At 42.4% G+C, this 14,814-nt stretch overlaps 1 protein-coding gene across 2 annotated transcripts in view; it reads right to left on the bottom strand.

The window, feature by feature from the left end:
* Positions 1-14,605, bottom strand: part of DCAF12 (DDB1 and CUL4 associated factor 12) — a 30,073-nt gene extending 15,468 nt beyond the window's left edge. The window contains exons 1-2 of one of the 2 annotated variants that reach the window (XM_080670801.1): positions 14,007-14,605; positions 12,653-12,907 (exon numbers count right to left, since the gene is read on the bottom strand). In XM_080670801.1, coding sequence (XP_080526927.1) covers positions 12,653-12,907; positions 14,007-14,084 — 333 coding nt within the window. In that variant the 5' untranslated portion in view covers positions 14,085-14,605. The remainder of the gene's footprint in view (positions 1-12,652; positions 12,908-14,006) is intronic. The other variant, XM_080670802.1, reaches the window with a different exon arrangement.
* Between the last annotated feature and the right edge of the window lie 209 nt (positions 14,606-14,814).

Here is a 14,814-nt window from a genome sequence, read left to right on the forward strand (position 1 = left end):
GAGCCAAATATCAACAGTACAACAATTGAAATTTCTTTTGAGAGCCGAAAACTGAGCCGAAAACTGACTTCTGCGTATGGGCCACGAAGTTTCAATCGCATTGTACGTGCATGCACGCACATGGTATTTTGTGGAAGAGCCACACTCAAGGGGCCAAAGAGCCGCATGTGGCTCGCAAGCCGCAGTTTGCCAACCACTGCCCTAGCCCTAACCGGTTTGGCTCAGTGGATAGAGCATCGGCCTGCGGACTGAAGGATCCCAGGTTCGATTCCAGTCAAGGGCATGTGCCTTGGTTTCGGGCACATCCCCAGTGGGGCGTGTGCAAGAGGCAGCTGATCGATGTTTCTCTCTCACCGATGTTTCTGGCTCTCTATCCCTCTCCCTTCCTCTCTGTAAAAAATCAATAAAAATAAAAAAAGAATTATATTGCCCTAGCTGGTTTGGCTCAGGGGATAGAGCGTCAGCCTGCGACTGAAGGGTCCCAGGTTCGATTCCAGTCAAGGGCACATGCCGGGTTGTGGGCTCAATCCCCAGTAGGGGGCATGCAGGAGGCAGCCAATCCATGATTCTCTCTCATCATTGATGTTTCTCTCTCTCTCTCTCTCTCTCTCTCCCTTCCTCTCTGAAATCATTGAAAATATATGAAAAAAAAAGAAAAAAGAATTATATCTCACGGGGGGAGGCGGGGAGAATCAGGATTTTTAGAGATGCTTAGGTGGGGCATGGCCAAAAAAAGGTTGGGAACCACTGCTCTAGTTTCATATCCTGCTGTTGACTGTATGCTTATTATTATTCACGCAAAAGTCTTCAATGAAATAAATTATTTTGTTTTATGCTCACGCAATTCACAATGCCAGAAATAATTTCCCCCTAGTTTTTTCTTTACCTGGCCAACATCGACTTATCATTGATTCAGGTCAGACATGTCCTCTCTGAATATTCCCTAAATTTCTAAGCTTGTTAAGTTCCTCTCTTTTTCTATTCTTTTTTTAATATATATATATATATATATATATATATATATATATATATTTTTTTTTTTTTTTTATTGATTTCATAGAGGAAGGGAGAGAGAGACAGAAACATCAATGAGAGAGGATCATTGATAGGCTGCCTCCTGCACACCCCACACTGGCGAATGAGTCCACAACCCTGGCATGTCCCGACTGGAAATCGAACCATGACCTCCTGGTTCACAGGTCGACGCTCAATCAATGAGTTACACTAGCGAGGCTCTCTCTTTTTTTATTATAAATTTTATTTATTGATTTTAGAGAGGAAGAGAGGGAGAGGGTAAAGAAAAGGAGAGAAAGGGAGAGAAACATTTATTTGTTGTTCCACTTATTTATGAATTATAATCAGTGGTTGATTCTAATATTAACTCTGACTAGAGATCAAACCTACAACCTTGCTGAATCGGAGACACCCAAACCAACTGAACTACCCAGCCAGGGCAAGTTCCTCTCTTGTAGGCTCCCAGGATAGCCCTTTACCCACAACTTAGATCATATCATACTGAGTTAAAATCTTGCCTCACTTCTCCATTAAGCTAATAATGCACTCCCAATTCCAAAAGCAGTGAATTTTACCTATTTGGTTCTATAATCCTACCCCAACATATACAAGGCTACATAGTAAGCATGTGCAGTAGCCACTTTCAGGAGGTCTGCTCAGTGATGTCAGGGGGCCCCCACATCTCTGCATTCAGAGTAGGGCTCTGTAGCTGTGATCTCCGGAGCACAGCACTGCCCAGGGAGATTTGGTCAAGGCTACATTAGACTGTGTCATTCAAGTTCTCTCAGAAATGTGGAGATGGCTGGTGACAGATTGTTTGGGTGGCCATTCTCAACCAAGGGTTTTCTTATCCTTTTAAATAAACAATCTCTAACACAAGCCTTTAAATGTTTAATGAAGCAAAATTAACTGTCCACTTACACCTTTGTGTTGAGTGGGACAATGCATCCATAACATTAGCTGCTAGACCAGTGATTCCCAAACTGATAATTACAATCACCTGGGGAATTTTCTTTTTCTTTTCTTTCTTTCTTTTTTTTTTTTTTTTTTATAAAATACTGCCCAAAAATAAACAAAAAACAAAACAAAAACAAAACCACACACACACAAAAAAAAAAAAAAAGAAAAAAAAAGAATTCCCAGGCCTTACCATGAAACTCCTCCAACTAGAAATCACTGACTTTGAGGTCAGTAAAACTGAATATTTTCCCAAGGATCTCCAGGACACTGTTTACTGCTCAGGTTTGACAATCACTGATCTAGACACTTGTTATTGAAAGGAGCATCTGGGAGCTTGTTAGAAACAAGCCCTGCCCTAGATCTAAATCAGATTCTGGAGTTTACTAAGATCTCTAGGTCCACTGAAGTTTGAGAAGCACTGACATGAAGAGAATCCGCTCTGTACACTGAGGGCAGTGAGTTTGATAAAACACAAGAGTAAACTAAACTCCAACCTGCAAAGATCTGAGTTTCTCCTGTGAATTTGAGGGTGGGCTAAAATTTTTAAGAATTATTTTAGTCCATTCCTTTGCCATTCTCTTCACTGCCATCCAAAAAGGTGAGGGGAAAAAGTTCCATCTATTCATATCCAAGAAAGTCTAAAGTCCAACCCCTGCAGTTTTGGAATCAGGAAAGATCTAGGTTTGAATTCCAAATTGGTTACCTATTAGCTGTGTGATCTTGGGCAAGTCACTTAATCTTTCTGAATATTATTATCTATAAAACTTGAATAGTATTATCTATCTCATTGGGTTGCTAAGAAATCAAATAAAATGTAAAGTGTTTAGCAAGGGCTCAGCACAGAACAAGTGCTTAACAAGTGATAGGTAACAGTAATATACTATGCTCATATTTGTTTAGTTTTGCAGGTTATAAGAAAAGCTTCTATACTATATGAAAAACATTTGATATATGGGCAATGGAAAAATTGGTAAGAGTTGGGTCTGCAGAGGGCTTAGGAAACCAAGAGTTTACCCCCAATCTCACCTCATTCTTGCATAGGAATGAAAAAGCACCATGTGAAGGACAGAGCTCTTTTTCTTCTTCAAAGGAAGGGACAATGATGTGGAGGAGCTGCCACAGAATCTCTCTCTAAGCTCTCTGACAAGGGGCCAAGGCTTCATGCAGCTCCTGTAACACTTCCTGCGCATTAACCTACTGGGATACCTGCCAGAAACTAGCTGCATGGCAAGGTAAACTGGAGGTTCAATGGCTCCCTGTACTTTACATTCTAGAACAGGAGAAGAACAAAGAAAGCAAAGGCCTTACAATCAGGAAGATTATAAGACTAGTGAGTATATCTCTGCATGTATGAATGTGTTTGTAGACACATGCACATGTGTGTACCGAGAAAGATGAAGGTGGCTTAGTAAAACGGTGGACTCACAAAGTTTCTAAAACTCAAAGAGTATTTCAGCTGGAGCCTAACAGAGAAAAGAAAGCAAATCCACATAGGTCATACAGACATCAAGATAAAGTCTACTGAGTTAGACAATAAAAGGCAAGTGGGCAGCCTAAGTTTGCTGAAAGTTGGGAGAAGGAAAGACAACCAAAATCAAAGAAGAGGAATTCATTTCCTATTTCAAACCCAGAAAATGTGGGAGAGCAAAATAGACCTAAGACCAAGAAACACAACAGGAAATGGTCAGACAATATGTATCAAAAATTAAAAATGTGTAAACTCTGCAGTTTCAATTTCAGGAAATTATGCTAAGGAAATAATGACAGGTAAACAGTGTTAATTATAGTGCAGCAATTTTAAACTAGTGAAACATCACAGGGGATTGGGTAAAGACACATTCTTACTTCTTGAACATTACAACACAAAGACATAAGGACAATATGGTTTGTGTATTTGCCCACTGAGAAGCAAGATCTCTCTCTGGTGCTATTTATTTATTTTAATATATTTGTATTGATTTCAGAGAGGAAGGAAGAGGGATAAAGAGATAGAAACATCAATGATGAGAGAGAATCATTGATCGGCTGCCTCCTACATGCCCTTTACTGGGCATTGAGCCTGCAGCCTGGGTATGTGCCCTGACTGGGAATCAAACCTTGACCTCCTGGTTCATAGGTCAACACTCAATCACTGGACTACACTGACCAGGTGGTGCTATTTATTTTTTTGATTTCAGAGAGAGAGAGAGGAAGGAAGGGAGAGGGATAGAGAGAAACATCGATGAGAGTGAAACATTGATTGGCTGCCTCCTACACAACCCCTACCTGGGATCAAACCCAAAACTCAGGTATGTGCATATGTGCCCTGACCGAGAATCAACCAGCAACCTTTGGTGCATAGGATGATGCCCAACTGAAGCACACCAGTCAGGACTCTCTAGTTTTATGAGCTCCAAAAACCTCTCTTGTGACCAAAAAGGGAAACTCCTGTTGCTGCATATCCGATCACTGTATTTTCAAACCACTACTTCACTCTCCCCAGAGAAGATGTATAATACATAACTGTGCTCAATTTTTATCAGTAAACATGACAAGCAATGAATGGTAACTGGTCAAGGCTACTTTCACTGTTTCTTTAGGCTAAGAAAAAACAAGCTTTATCTAGCTGAAGTAACATTTTTAAAAAATGAGAGTTCACTTATAATACTGTATCAGCAATAATAGAAATAAAAAATGCAAAAGATCACTCATAGTCCTCTTTTTTCAAGTCGGTTTTCATTTGTCAAGTTTCTGTTTAGTCCTTTACCACATGCATGTATAACTGTGCATAGCTACAATCAGCAAAGATCAATTTTATTTCATCCCATTTAACATATCAAATGCTTTGCATGTTTACATGCTTTCTAATTATGTTAATAACTGCATAATATTATGCAGACTTGATTTACCATAAATGACTCAAGTATTCTACTGTTAGCATTTAGCTAAAATAGCTTCTAATAATTATTTTGTTAAAAAAAAAAAAGGACTTCCTTTGGATAAATTCCCTAGTCTGAAAATATTAGGTCCAAGGGAATATTTTTAGGCTCTTCATTCAACACATGACATGTACCAGGCTTTTGAAGCATAATGCCAAATTACTTTAAAAAAAGAGTTTTAGTGGCAATATTGTTGTTCCACCACATCTCTATCAGAACTGGGTATTACTGCCCTGGCCATGCACCTCAGTCAGTCAGAGCGTCATCCAGATAAGCCACGGTTGCAGGTTTGATCTCTGCTCAGGACACACAAAAGAAGCAACCAATGAATGCGTTAATAAGTGGAACAACAAATCAATGTTTCTATCTTCTTCTCTTATGCAGGCTCTCAAATCCAAAAAAAAAACCTGGGTATTACTTTATTTCTAATTTACACACAGAAAAATATTTTCCTTTTTTTTTTTTTTAAATATATTTTATTGATTTTTTTTACAGAGAGGAAGGAAGAGGGACAGAGAGTTAGAAACATCGATGAGAGAGAAACATCGATCAGCTGCCTCCTGCACACCTCCCACTGGGGATGTGCCCGCAACCAAGTTACGTGCCCTTGACCGGAATCGAACCCGGGACCCCCCAGTCCGCAGGCCGACGCTCTATCCACTGAGCCAAACCCGTTTTGGCTTTTCCTTTTATCTATATTCATTCTATAATGAAATTTAAATACAATTTCCCCTAATTTACAAATTGTACTTCCTCTTATATCAATTACATCTAAATGAATCATTTTTAAATGTTTAAGCTATTTGGGATGTGAATGACATACAGAAAACAGCCATTTATAGGGTAGAGACATGGTCACTTCTTAAATGTACCTGAATCTGGCCAAAAATACACCTAGAACCTACAATCATAAAACCACTTCCACACTTCCTCCTCCTTCACCGCCACCACTACATCAACAATTTTATTAAGCACATGTTCTCCAGCCGTGGGCAAACTACAGCCCACGGGCCGGATCCGGCTGTTCTATCCGGTTCTCTTGCTCTCCCCTACGCTCCTTTACTTTGAATTTATATTAGTTCACACAAACACTCCATCCATGCTTTTGTTCCGGCCCTCCGGTCCAGTTTAAGAACCCATTGCGGCCATCGAGTCAAAAAGTTTGCCCACCCCTGTCTAGGCACTGTGCTAACATCTCATTAACTCTCTTCATGACTGTTAGACCCCCAGAGCAAGGACAATGGACCAGGCACAAAAACTCACCAAAGCAGAAAGCCCCAGAAGCCTTAGCGAGGAACAAAACTGGGAAAACAAGAACGTGGCCCCCAGGGCAATCTATCCTCCCCTAGCACATCACTGGTCAGGATTACACTCCCTGACCTCTTCCTCCCTAAAGATAACATCTAGGCCTCAGTTGTATTTGAGCTTCAGGCCCAAAAAAGCAGCAAAACCAGACAGGTTGACTCTGCCTGTGGCTGCCTCAGGACCAGCTACATTGACTAATGACCCCTCTGGCACTGACCAATCAGTGGAGACCAGGACCCTGAAACTGAACACCTGGAAAACTGATAAATATTCTATTAAGAGCCTCCCCTGAGATCTCCCCTAAGATTTCCCCCTGCCAGAAAGAGATACTAGTAAATAACGCTCAGGACAAAGGACCCAGCCCTCTCTCCTTCCAAGGAGCAAGCCTATACCTTTCCCCCACAAGCACATATCCCCTAACCTCTAAGGGATCCCCATGAGACTTGAAGCTAAGGGAGCAATGGGCAACGGCAGCTCATCCGTCCTGGGCTTAGGCCCTGAGTCTGTCTCAAAGGCCCCCTTTCATCTGCGTAGCCCTTCCCTTTGGATATCCCATCCCCCATCCCCTTTACCTTAAATTCAATTTTTCTTAAATCACCATCTGAGATGGCTATTTAGCCTGCCTGCATACCACCAACTTTAGTCTTTCAATAACTCTGCTACTTTCTCCATTTATTTCAAAGGTAAGAGAAGGCTTAGAATATACATTCAAACCTCAGTTCTCCAACATCTCCCATCTCGAACAATTCAGTTTTCAACCAAGTTGTTCACAGAAAAAATGTCTAGGTTGTGGGAAAAAACTTTGGGTTTTTTACTTGACAACCCTTTCATGCTGATACCTCAGCAAGACAAAAAGCTTCTCTCTCAGGCACCAAGGGAGACAATACTTTTGTCGCTGACATCAAGGATTAGCACAATTTTAAAACATAAAGAGGCCATCAAGAATGCTAATGTTGCCAAAGGTGTGAAAGTGCTCACAAAACCACATCACAGGCAACTGAAGAGGTAGAAAAACTGTGGTTGATTTGGATAAACAAAAAGCAATTAGCTGGTGACAGGATTTCCAAGGCAGTGATACCTGAAAAAGCAAAGATATTACATCCGGATGTCCTGAAAGACACCCCTGGAAGAAGTGCTGAAAGTGATCCCTTTAAGGGCAGCAGGGGGTGGTTCGATAAGTTTAAGAAAGTGTTTGTTTATAGATTAAACAGTACTAGTACATGAGAAATGTATTATATATAAGAAAGGTTAAAAAAGGCAATCATTTGTGGGTCTGATTAATTCAATTTACATTCTTTTAATGGGAGCAAATCAGTTCTCAGCCTTCTGGAACGAATTATGTTCGAGAATGGAGGTTCTACTGTATCTTACTTATCCAAGGGCATAAAGCTAATAAGAAATGGGAGCCAGACTCAACCCACAAATTTCTGAATCCAAAGATACAATACAAAGTGACTTAATCAAATTTGTTGGTATAAATGCAGATATTTCTGATATATGTTTACATATTACCTTTCTAGAAAAGAAACAAAAACTTAGAAACTTAAGGCCTAAGCTAAGATCTGACCTAAAAAAAAGGGGGGGGGGCAGCCCTCGTCAATTTGGCTCAGTGGTTTGAGTGTCGGCATGCAGAATGAAGAGTCCCAGGTTTGATTCTGACTTCAATTGCAGGCTAGATCTATCTGGCCTTGGTCGGGGTGCACGCGGGAAGCAACCAATTGATGTTTCTCTCTCTCTCTCTCCCCACTGTCTAAAAATCAATGGTAAAAATATTGAGTGAGGATGAACAAAACAAAACAAAAAAAGGGCAAATCTCTGCCTGTTAATGAGACCAGGAACAGGAGAAAAAAAAATCACTGGTCAAGGCATCCTCAAAATGCAGAAATAAGATTTAATTAAACCCTACTGGCTGCTGAATGGATATTAACCAAGATGCCTACAAAGAAATGCTTCCAGGTTTAATAAGTCTGATGCCCTCATCTGTGCCAAGTGTGGTTTAGAAAATATGCACATATCTAAAATTAAATACCTCAAACTCTGCATACAGGATCACTCTGCCTATACAATCCTTATCCTCAAACCACCCCCTCTGAAAATATCCACTATCTTGAATTGTTTTTGGTACTCTCCTGGTTTTCCTGACCTCCCTGTTCCATAAATATAGGTATATTCCAAGGTTCTTGGTAGCAGTTCTTCCTGCCTCATAAATATAGGTATTTTCCAAGGTTCTGTTCTTAGCCACTCTTTCAAAAATACAATGGTTCTTACCCATTTTTAGTTCACAATATTTCCTTTGAAAATCTAATGAGAACTATGAACTGCTTTCCACACCATCCTCCCTGCATCGTGCCCAGAAAATACACATATAATGAAAAACTTGCAATTTTAGGGAGGTTTATGGAACTCAAGTGTGCCTTCTCTAACCATATTAACAATAATCCCTTATACATATGTGATTCCCAAACCACTAACTTCAATCTTTACCCCTCTCCCAAATTTCAACTAATCGGAAGCACAAAACTAAATTCATTTTCCCTTCAAATCTGCTTAATTTTCATCCTGCCATCTTCCCAGTTATCCAGATTGGAGACATCAGTATCAATTTTGACTTATTGCTCTGAATCAATTAAATATGAGCATGTTATCATCATCTATAGATTCTACCTCTAAGATGTCCTATCTGTCCCGTCCCCTCCTCACCTTCTCCCCATTACTGGCCTGGTTTTGCCGCTTATTACCTCTCATCCATAACCATAGTACTAACATCATATAACTTCTCTCCCTAAAAGCACTACTCCAATGACGTCACTCACTGCTTAAAAATTCTTGGGTCTTGCCCGGCCAGTGCGGCTAAATGGTTGATCATCGATCTATGAACCATGAAGTCACTGTTCCATTCCCGGTCAGAGCACATGCCTGGGTTGTGGGTTCAATCCCCAGTAGGGGGCCGATCAATGATTCTTTCTCATCACTGATGTTTCTCTCTCTCTCCCTTCCTCTCTGAAATCAATAAAAATATATATTAAAAAAAAAAAATCCTTGAGTCTTGTCTCTCCATTCTCCACAGAAAAAAATTTTAGCTTGACATTCAAGGGATTCCACCATTTGATCCTAATGAATCTTTCCAACCTTAATTTCACAACTCTCTTCTAGACACATAAAGCTCTTGTCATACCAGATTCTCAATATTTCTCATAGTGCTTTCCCTCCAGGGAGCAGGCCCATGCTCCTTTCCATTCTCCCCCTTCTTCCCCGACTGGAGTGCATATCCTAAATGTCAAGAGACCCCATGAGACTAGAACAATGGGCAGAGGCTAATCTCCTGAACCTCTCTAAGGCTTCCTTTTCTGACTTCTCAGTGAGCCAAGGCAGCCGGGCCTAGGCTCATTTCTTTCCTATATTTCTAGAGCCAAAGCAACCCCCGCCAAGGCTCCCTCCTGTTGCTTCTTCAATCCTAAACCCTTCCTTGTTTGACTGTTTCCAGATTTAATAAATATACTCTCAAAATAAAATTTTAAAATTCCTCATACATGGTTGATACCTTCCCCCATAAAAATACAGATTTCAGGTTTATCTTTAAAAAGGACAAAAATCTATTAATGCTAGGCCCAAATTGCTACATGGCTACAACTAGCTGGAGCCAAGAATTCCTTCTTGGCTCTTTGCAGTCTACACTACTTACTTTTGTGCCTGGCAGGCTTCTTTTATTTAACTGTTCTGACTTTGTGCACAACCTGAGTTAGTAACCCTAAACCAGGAAAATATACCTACACATCCTAGTTGTCAGACCCATGATCCATTTAAGTTTATACTAGCTCTCCTTCTTTAAATAATTTAGTAAAAGTATGACCATATTAATGTTATTAACTATTAAAACATAAGCTGGCCATCTTTGCTATTATTCCTGAGCTTATTGGCCTTCCAGTTTGCTTGTCATTCCATAGCACAGGGCAATTCCCACCCCAGGAATCGGGCTACAGAAAACTTTACAAAATATCTACGCTGCTTTTATCACAGAGGAAGACCCACTGCTTCAGCAGAGATTTCAATATTATAGCCCCAAGCCAGGTAACTAGGAAAGGACCTGGCTTTTTAGCATTTGTGTACCCTCAGTTTAGTGCTGGTGAAACTTAGGTACATATGAATAGGTGATTTTAGAATATAAATGGTTGTGGCATACTTTTCCTACTGAATACATTTAAATCATTTTATTGATGATAAAATTTCAAGACATTGAAATTTAACTTACTATTGAGAATCAAATTTGAACTCCTCCTCCCACCCCAAATTCTCACATATTATCCAAAGACAGTTCTAATTGTTTAAATAATTTTCCTTTCTTTCAAACTGAGGGAAGTCTCAAGAATTTGCCAAAAGCATTGGAAAAACTTTGGATTCACTATCACTAATACTATTTTTGAATAAGATATCGTTCACCTGAAGTATTTCCCAAGATGTCCACACCACCTTATCAGCACTCGATAAGTGGTAATACCCATTTTAGAGAGAGGGAAACAAAGGCACACAGCTAAGGGAATAATTTGCCAAATGTCACAAATTTCAGAGAAAAGCAGTGTTCCTGATTCCCTGCTTTGCTTCTGGAAGCTAAACAAAACAAAACAAAAAACCCTAACCATAAAAAGAAAACAGACTTAAGGTCATGAGGACATAGGAAGACAGAAATCATCAGTATTAACAGTAGGTTAAATTATTACTTAATATTATTCTCACCTTCACCTTCAAAATAATAAGTGCCAGAAGCAAGACACTATGATGATTACTTTAATTTACAATTCAGCAACATTTGCTGGGCAAAACACTATAATGGTATGTGTGGAAAATGGAATTAATTTCTCCAAATAAGAGATTCTTTCTATTCCAAGTGACAATGAGACTAGAAAAATGAAGTTTTGCAGAGGCTTGCCACAACTACATAGTTTTGAAAGGCATTTGTATGACAAGCAGCCTTCAACAGAAGAGGAAATGAAAGCTCAGCCCTAACCACCATGTTATTATTTCCTTCCTTAAAACTCATGTTTAAATCTTTGCCTATCTATAATAATAAAAGCATAATATGCTAATTAGATCAGACGTCCTTCCGGACCAAGTCGGGGCTGCTAGGGAAGCCCAGGGCCCCGGGTGCCAGAGGGAAGCCGGTGCGAGCAGCCGGAGTGTGGGGGGGCCTACTCTTGCACGAGTTTCATGCATTGGGCCTCTAGTATCCTTTATTAAAAAACACTTCTAGTACTTATCACTTTCTTGATTTACAGCACCCACCTCTCTTCCAATTAATCAAGATGTTTCTGTCCAGGGTAAATTTACCCAACCATTATGACATTACTTGTCTATTCACATAGAGTGAGGTGAACGTGGAGAGAGCAGCTAAGCCTCATCTCCTCTTATCTTTTCTCACACTTCATTCAGAAGCATTTCCCACCGCCAGGCCCTGCCTCTTTTCACTTGTCAATCACCTGACATCATACTATTTGTGCCCTTCTGTTCCAATCATATCCACCATACCCAATCATAGATTGACTAATTTTATCCATGTCTGTAATTGTGCTAGTTATATAGCTTACCGATAAATTTTTCCCTTCATTCACTTATAATTGTCTTCTGTCATTCTACATAAAAATATTCTCCTACTTATACTTAATTTTTCTCTCTTCTGAATCCTTTTCAAGACTACTGTGCAAAGAGAAAACATGTACATCCTGAAAGATACCACCAGACATACATTCCCTGCCTACTCTTATAAGATAAACATCTTTCGCAGAAACCGGTGTGGCTCAGTGGGAGCGTCGGCTTGTGGACTGAAGGGTCCCGGGTTGGATTCCGGTCAAGGGCATGTACCTTGGTTGCGGGCACATTCCCAGTGGGAGGTGTGCAGGAGGCAGCTGATCGATGTTTCTCTCTCATCGATGTTTCTAGCTCTCTATCCCTCTCGCTTCCTCTCTGTAAAATATCAATTAAAAAAAAAAAAAAAAGAAAAGATAAACATCTTTCGATTCTATTCCCTAAAAGTGAATGTTTGACAAGTGCTATTTTAAATGCTTCTACATATGCCTTTAGGCTAGCAGGTTTTCACTATCACGTATACTGAATGATGCTCAGTCTTTCCTCTGAGGTGTCTTTCCTCCATCTTTCCTTTGAGGCCTCTGACTTAAAAAGCAACATAAATCTAAAAATGAAGCCAAAAAACATCTAGAAGCACTGGCATAACTATATGGCAAGAGGCCTCGACTCCTCTAAAGCTTTATCAAAAATGTAGAACTGGAAAAGGAACAGAAAAAGAGAGGAAGAAATCACCAACAAATAGAAGGAAATGTAAAGGAGAGTAAAGCAATCTCCCCCCAAGAGAAACTGATGGGGAAAATGAGCAATGAGAGGTTCTAGAGCATGTAGAGCCATATATCCAGGGCCTAGGATAAAGTTCGCATCCCCCGGACACTTACCGTGTTGCATTTTGTGCCACACACCACCTGCCTATGATTCAGCCACTGAGATGCAAACACTTTATTAAGGGTCCCAAGATGAAACTCTCTCTCCTTCAGGAGACTGGGAAGTTGCTGTGCTGCATAGCCATGCAACACACGAGAGTAGCTGGTTTCATTCTGTAGCCTGACTTCTCGGTTCTTCAGGTAGTACACTAAGGATCTCTTCACTGGGGGGAGTCTTTTCCTTTTGTGAAGGGAGTGATCCCAGCCAAACTGTGGAAAGCAATATTAGAAATCAGGGCTTTGGCTACCTTCCTTCAGAACAAGGGATCCTACTGTATTAAGGAAATCACCAAGAACTCATCCTGCAGGATTTACATGCAACAGAAATACAAGAACAGGAATCTCAACCCAGACTATTCAGTTTAACTCTTCCAACACTGAAAAGATGCTGCTCATAGTCAAACCTACCTATGAGAAAGGAGGAATGAAAAGACAAGGAAATGGAAGCGGAGACCAACAATGACAAAAGGTTTACTAGGCCTTTTAGTTGTGAAAGATTCAGAGTCCCTGAAGTTATCCTTGATAGGGAAGGGAATGACGGGCTGAATGATTACCATAGTAACCTGGGCTGCATCTCTACCCAGCCCCCTTCTCCCTCTCAGCCTGTACTCCCCTCAGAGCATGAAGGATGCAGCCCAAGGAGCCAGATTTAGGGACCCGGGTCTTCCAGGATGCACTATTAATGGCCGCCCCCATGTCACGAGGCCCCACGCTCCAGGCAGTTGTAGAATTCCAAAATCAGACACCAACGGGGTGGGAAGCACCGGAAATCAGAGCCCGAATTCGCGTCCAACAAGGTCTTCCCCTCCAAAGGGGGCGGTATAGAGATGATACCTGGGAATTGCTGTTTGTTCTAAGGATTCAAGGGCCAGCTCAGGGCTTGTGTATCCATAGCGAGACTCCTTCCTATATTAGAAACGCAATCATCCCTGCTTGCCGAGGCCCTTGTAAGGACTTCACTCTCCCACCCACCCAGTTTTCTGGGAGGTTTGTTCCCGATGTCCCTCGACTTCGATTTTCTTTCCTCCAAAGCCCAGATTTGGTTTCTCAAGCCTCATTCCCGACTGCAGACCTTCCGCAGTATATGCACCATTTTGAGGTTCCCCTTTAGCTCCTCACCCCGACCTCCCTGCTCTCCAGTGAACTCCTGATGGCCCAGCCCTGACTCTATAGGTCGGGGCTCCACTCCCCCCATCCCATCCCTAACTACAGACCTTGTATCCCGGTACCGGTTCCCCAATCTGCAAACCTTATCCCCCTCGGGGTGCCTCGGCCTTACCACCCGAGTCCCAACCCTCTCAGTCCTCACCTGCGGGCCCTGAGCGTCACTCCCAGTTCTCGGCGAGGCTGGCGCTTTCCGCTTCCTGCTAACTGCTTTCCGGGCCATAGTGGGCAGCGCCGCCGCGGCCCCGCAGCCACATGGGGCGGGGGAAGAGAGGGGTAGCCAGACGGCGGGTCATATACTGGGCCCCCGGGGCCGTGCACTTAGTGTGCCCGGCCCGGAAAATGGCCCGGACCCGGGGTGTCAATAGAAAAAGGAGAGTCAGGCAGAAGGGAAGGAGAGGAGAACCGAGGCTGGGAAAGGGAAAAGGAAAATAAAGCAGGAACAAGAAGCTTTCCGACGACCCAGTCTAGAAAGGACGGCGAGCGGCTAGAACCAAAACACCCCCTCCCCCTCGTCCGCGCTCCGTCACCCTTGCGCAGCCGCACTTCGCAGCGCGTAGCCATGGAGACGCCGCGGGGACTAGCGGGGCGGGGCTTAAAGCTCGGAGGAGAGTTCGCCCGTGTTGCACCGCGGCCCGACCGCCCCTTTCTAACGGTAGTAAAGTGGCCGCAGGAGGCAGGCAACCTGAGGCCACAGGAATCTGGGTTCCCGCCGCCGACCTCAGATCCCGCCCGCCCATCCTCATGCACCCGGAAGTGAGGACAACTAACCCCCACCAGGGAAGGAACCCCTCCCAGCACCCGCCTTTACCCGGCAGCCACCACTGATTATCTCCCTTCTAGCGCCGCAGGTTTCCCCGAGCCTTTGGCACGCCGAGCCCGGGCGCGGAAGGGCTGGACCCTGTGGGAGGAGACAGAACCTTCTCCCCTCCATCCTCACTAGGTGGAGTTCA

Source organism: Plecotus auritus, assembly GCF_963455305.1.
Source record: "Plecotus auritus genome assembly, chromosome: 5".
Taxonomy (NCBI): domain Eukaryota; kingdom Metazoa; phylum Chordata; class Mammalia; order Chiroptera; family Vespertilionidae; genus Plecotus; species Plecotus auritus.